Genomic DNA, 4,156 nt, shown 5'->3' on the forward strand with positions numbered 1-4,156 from the left:
GCACAGTAATACACGGCCGTGTCCGCGGCGGTCACAGAGCTCAGCTTCAGGGAGAACTGGTTCTTGGACGCGTCTACTGACAGGGTGACGCGACTCTTGAGGGAGGGGTTGTAGTAGGGGCTACCACCACCACCACCGATATACCCAATCCACTCCAGCCCCTTCCCTGGGGGCTGGCGGATCCAGCTCCAGTAGTTACTGCTGATGGAGCCACCAGAGACAGCGCAGGTGAGGGACAGGGTCTCCGAAGGCTTCACCAGTCCTGGGCCCGACTCCTGCAGCTGCACCTGGGACAGGACCCCTGTGAACAGAGAGACCAACAGTGAGCCCTGGGGTCAGAGACAGCCTCCCATATCGTCATATCTGCATCCCCGAGACACTCACATCTGGGAGCTGCCACCAGGAGGAGGAAGAACCACAGGTGCTTCATGTTCTTGCACAGGATGTCCATGACTCTCAGAGAACATTTCCCATGTGAGCTGGACCCTGAATTTAAGGAACTGTGTGGTGGTTTCATGTGGGTGCCTAAGTGAGGATTTGCATGTGGGTGGTGCCTTTGTATGGAGAGGTGAAAAGAGATGAGGGAGGCCCCAGTCTTTGGGGCTCACCCTGAGAGGAGGATGCTGGCTGTGCCCTCTGAGAACTCAGTTCTCTTCCTGGGGCCTCCCATCACCAAGCCCAGAGTCCTCTTCTTCCAGGTAGGGAGATGTGCTGAAGGAGCTGGTCTGGGAGATGAGTGTGAGCCTGGAGCAAGGACAGATTTTGGAATAGGTTCAATGCTGTTCTACCCGTGAAGATTTATATGAAACCAACCAAACATGCAGGTTATCTAAATTGTCAAATCTCCATTCAAAAACATTAGGGCAGCAGCTAAATATACTCATCACAGTGAATTTATACAAACCTACATCCATGCAATGTTTATGGTAATTCACAATATCCATCACGGTTAGAGGGAATATATCTGTCCCAGAGAGTGCGTCATTAAAAAAAAAAAAAAAAATCTGAGACCTTCCCTTTTGTGACCGTTTGAAGTTTAGGATTCTGTCCGCAATCTCAGGAGAAGGTAGTGGAATGTATCTCCAACTGTCTCAATGTGTGATGCTGAGAATGTGGGCTGACCTTTACACACTTCTGCGTGAATAGATGTAGATTGGGGATCACAGTGACAATTTTGATCAAAAACTATAATAGGTCAGCACAGGAGCATAGTCTCATCATCAAGATTAGTGCAATTGCCTTTCCTGGGAACAAGAGAGGACATCTGTGAGTCCTCCCCTCTGAGAGCACAAGGAACTCTGGTTCTTCCCTGACAGGTCACACTTCTGAAACATGGCTGGACAATGACACTCAAGCCCACAGTCCTCACCCACATATTTATCATTTCAGGTGCACCTGTGTCTGAAAGACTTTCTCCTTCATTGAATTGCATGAACATACCTTAGAGTTTGTGGTATTGCAGCTTGGGCATTTGACATTAGTTTGGTGAATTATATAATAAATAATCTATCTCTATCAGATAAATTTTTATCTACAGAGAATAATTCATAGGCTTATAGACATCTATGTAGGTGTGTACAGCATTGCTAGGATATGCTGATACACAGAACAGAATAAATAATTATATTTCATAGAAAGAAAACCATTGAACTCACAGAGTTGGAGAGTAGAAGGATAGTTCCCTGAGGCTGTGGGGGATAATGGGGGAGATGTGAAAAAAGTGTAGGCTGTTAATGAGTACAAAATGGATTTAGAAAGAATGAATGAGACCATCAGCTGATAGCACAACAAAGTGATTATAGTCAATAATAATTTAATTTTTACAGTTTAACTAACTAAAAGAGTGTAATTGGAGTTCTTGAAACACCAAAGACAAATGCTTCAGGGGACAGGTACTCCATTTACTATGATGAGATTATTACACATCGCATGCCTATATCAAAGTATCACATGTACCCCATAATTACATAGACTTACAATATATTCACAATAAACTATAAGTAATTTTTTTTTGAAAAAGCATAAACACTTTTACTACCATCACAGCTGGGTCTTACCTGCAAGCACCAGTCCTGTTCTGATGTTGATGGGTAAAATCTAATACAAAATCTGCTATCACAAGTGTATAACACTTGATAGTGAACTTAACCTGCAAGGATAAGTGGTTTATCTCTATCCAGCTTTGTCCCTCTCTCAGGAAATGAGCAGAGAACTCAGGCCCCTATGCTTTCCACAGGCCAGTCCATTGCCTGAGGTAGTAGAACGCTTCTCCCTCTACACAGATATCAAACATGTACTCATCTTCTTCTGCCATAGTTAGCTCACCTCTGTAAGGACCACCTACTAACTTGAAGGTTGAACTGCACAATGCAATACAAAATCTGCTGACACAAACACATAGCACTGGGAAATGAGAAACGCTTCCTTATGCCTCCACTATCTGAGCCCTGATGCCTCCACTCTCTGAGCCCTGCAGGAGGCAGTGAGCCTGCTCACAGGCCCAGTATCATTACTACAAACATCATTTCAGAAAGCCACAAAATAAAGGCTGTCTATAGGCAAGGAACTCTTACAGAGTCTTTACCACTGAGAAAACCAAGAATCAAAATCAAAAGACCCACACAATATACATTGTGTTTGTATTCTAAAGGGGAAAATAGTTTTCATTAAAACTAAATTCAAAAATCATGGGAAGAGAGAATTTATCCTATGAGAAAGAAACAGAGAAACACTTCTGGAAGTATATAAAAAACAGAGTGTTACAACACCCCCTGCCAAATTGTATTAACTCTCCAGCAATAAGACTCTACACAAAATAATATATTTGAAATCTCAGTTAAAGAATTAAAAACACTGATTTTTAAAAAACTCAATGAAATCCAATCGAAAGTTGGGAACAAACACACAAAAATCAGAACACCAATTTAGGAGTTACTTAAGAGTTTGATTTTTTAAAGTGAACTCTGGAAATAAAAAAAATATCAAATTAATTACAATTTACAGCTTAAAATGTTAACAATAGACTATATTAAATTTGGGGAAAGCATCACAGCTTAAAGACAGGTATTTCAATTTAACCCAGCAAGATAAAGATAAAGAAAAAAATTAAAAATAAACCCATTGGAAAGTAGAGGATTATGTCAAACAACTGAACCACCGAGTCATAGATTTTCCTGAATAAATAAAAAAGTAAATAGTTTGGAGAACTTATTTGAGGAAATAATTGAAAAACAATTCCTAGTCTTTCTAGAGATTTACACATACAGATAAAAGAGGCCCATAAAACTCCAGAACATTGCATTGGAAAACAGAAGTCATCATTATCTATAAGTGTCAGAGTATCTAAAGTCAATAGGAAGAAAATAATTCTAAAATTAGTAAAAGGTTCTGATAACCTATAAGAAATCTTACTACACTAATGGTGTATTTATCAGCATAAACCTGATCAGATAGAAGAGATTGGAGTCCTGATTTCAAACTTCATAAAGTAAAAAATGTGTCAAGAATACTTTTTCTACACTGCTAGACAAAGCTTCATAAATGAAGGAGAAATAAAGCATGTCTCAGACAAACAAATACTAAGGGAACTCATCAACGCTAGACCAGACATACAGGAAGTCATACATTTCATAGAGAAGGAAAAAATAGTCAAGATACGGAGAACATGTATTTTTTCCAATCAGATGTCACCAAATTTTGTATACAGTATTATAACCTGTGTCATTAGTATAAATTACTAATATTTTGTGTAATATTACAACTGAGAACAATTTTAAAAGAAAAAAAGTATATTTGAGAGCACATGAACTAAACTGAATGTATTTTCAATTTTGGTCCAACTATTACACCTCTAATAATACCCTGGTTTTGAGTGAGGTTTTGGAAAAATATATATATATATTTTTTTTTTTGAGACGAAATTTCACTCTTGTTGCCCAGGCTGGAGTGCAATGGCACGATCTCCACTGACTGCAACCTCCGCCTCCCAGTTTCAAGTGATTCTCCTGCCTTAGCCTCCCGAGTAGCTGGGATAAAAGGCATGCATCAGCACGCCCGGCTAATTTTTTTTGGTATTTTTAGTAGAGGCGGGGTTTCTTCAGCCATGGTCAGGCTGGTCTCAAACTCCTGACCTCAGGTGATCTGTCTGCCTCAGTCT

The 4,156-nt window shown here is 40.0% G+C and overlaps 1 protein-coding gene and 1 pseudogene across 1 annotated transcript in view; both read right to left on the reverse strand.

Annotated features, from left to right (window-relative positions):
* Window positions 1-525, reverse strand: part of LOC105535254 (putative V-set and immunoglobulin domain-containing-like protein IGHV4OR15-8) — a gene marked incomplete at its 3' end in the record, with an annotated part of 16,289 nt that extends 15,764 nt beyond the window's left edge. The window contains exons 1-2 of the mRNA XM_011974271.1: window positions 385-525; window positions 5-301 (exon numbers count right to left, since the gene is read on the reverse strand). Coding sequence (XP_011829661.1) covers window positions 5-301; window positions 385-517 — 430 coding nt within the window. The remainder of the gene's footprint in view (window positions 1-4; window positions 302-384) is intronic.
* Window positions 526-644: 119 nt separating this feature from the next.
* The window catches only part of LOC105535259, a 5,624-nt pseudogene continuing 2,112 nt past the window's right edge, over window positions 645-4,156 (reverse strand).

The sequence above is a fragment of the Mandrillus leucophaeus genome, unplaced genomic scaffold (assembly GCF_000951045.1).
Source record: "Mandrillus leucophaeus isolate KB7577 unplaced genomic scaffold, Mleu.le_1.0 Scaffold1435, whole genome shotgun sequence".
NCBI lineage: Eukaryota > Metazoa > Chordata > Mammalia > Primates > Cercopithecidae > Mandrillus > Mandrillus leucophaeus.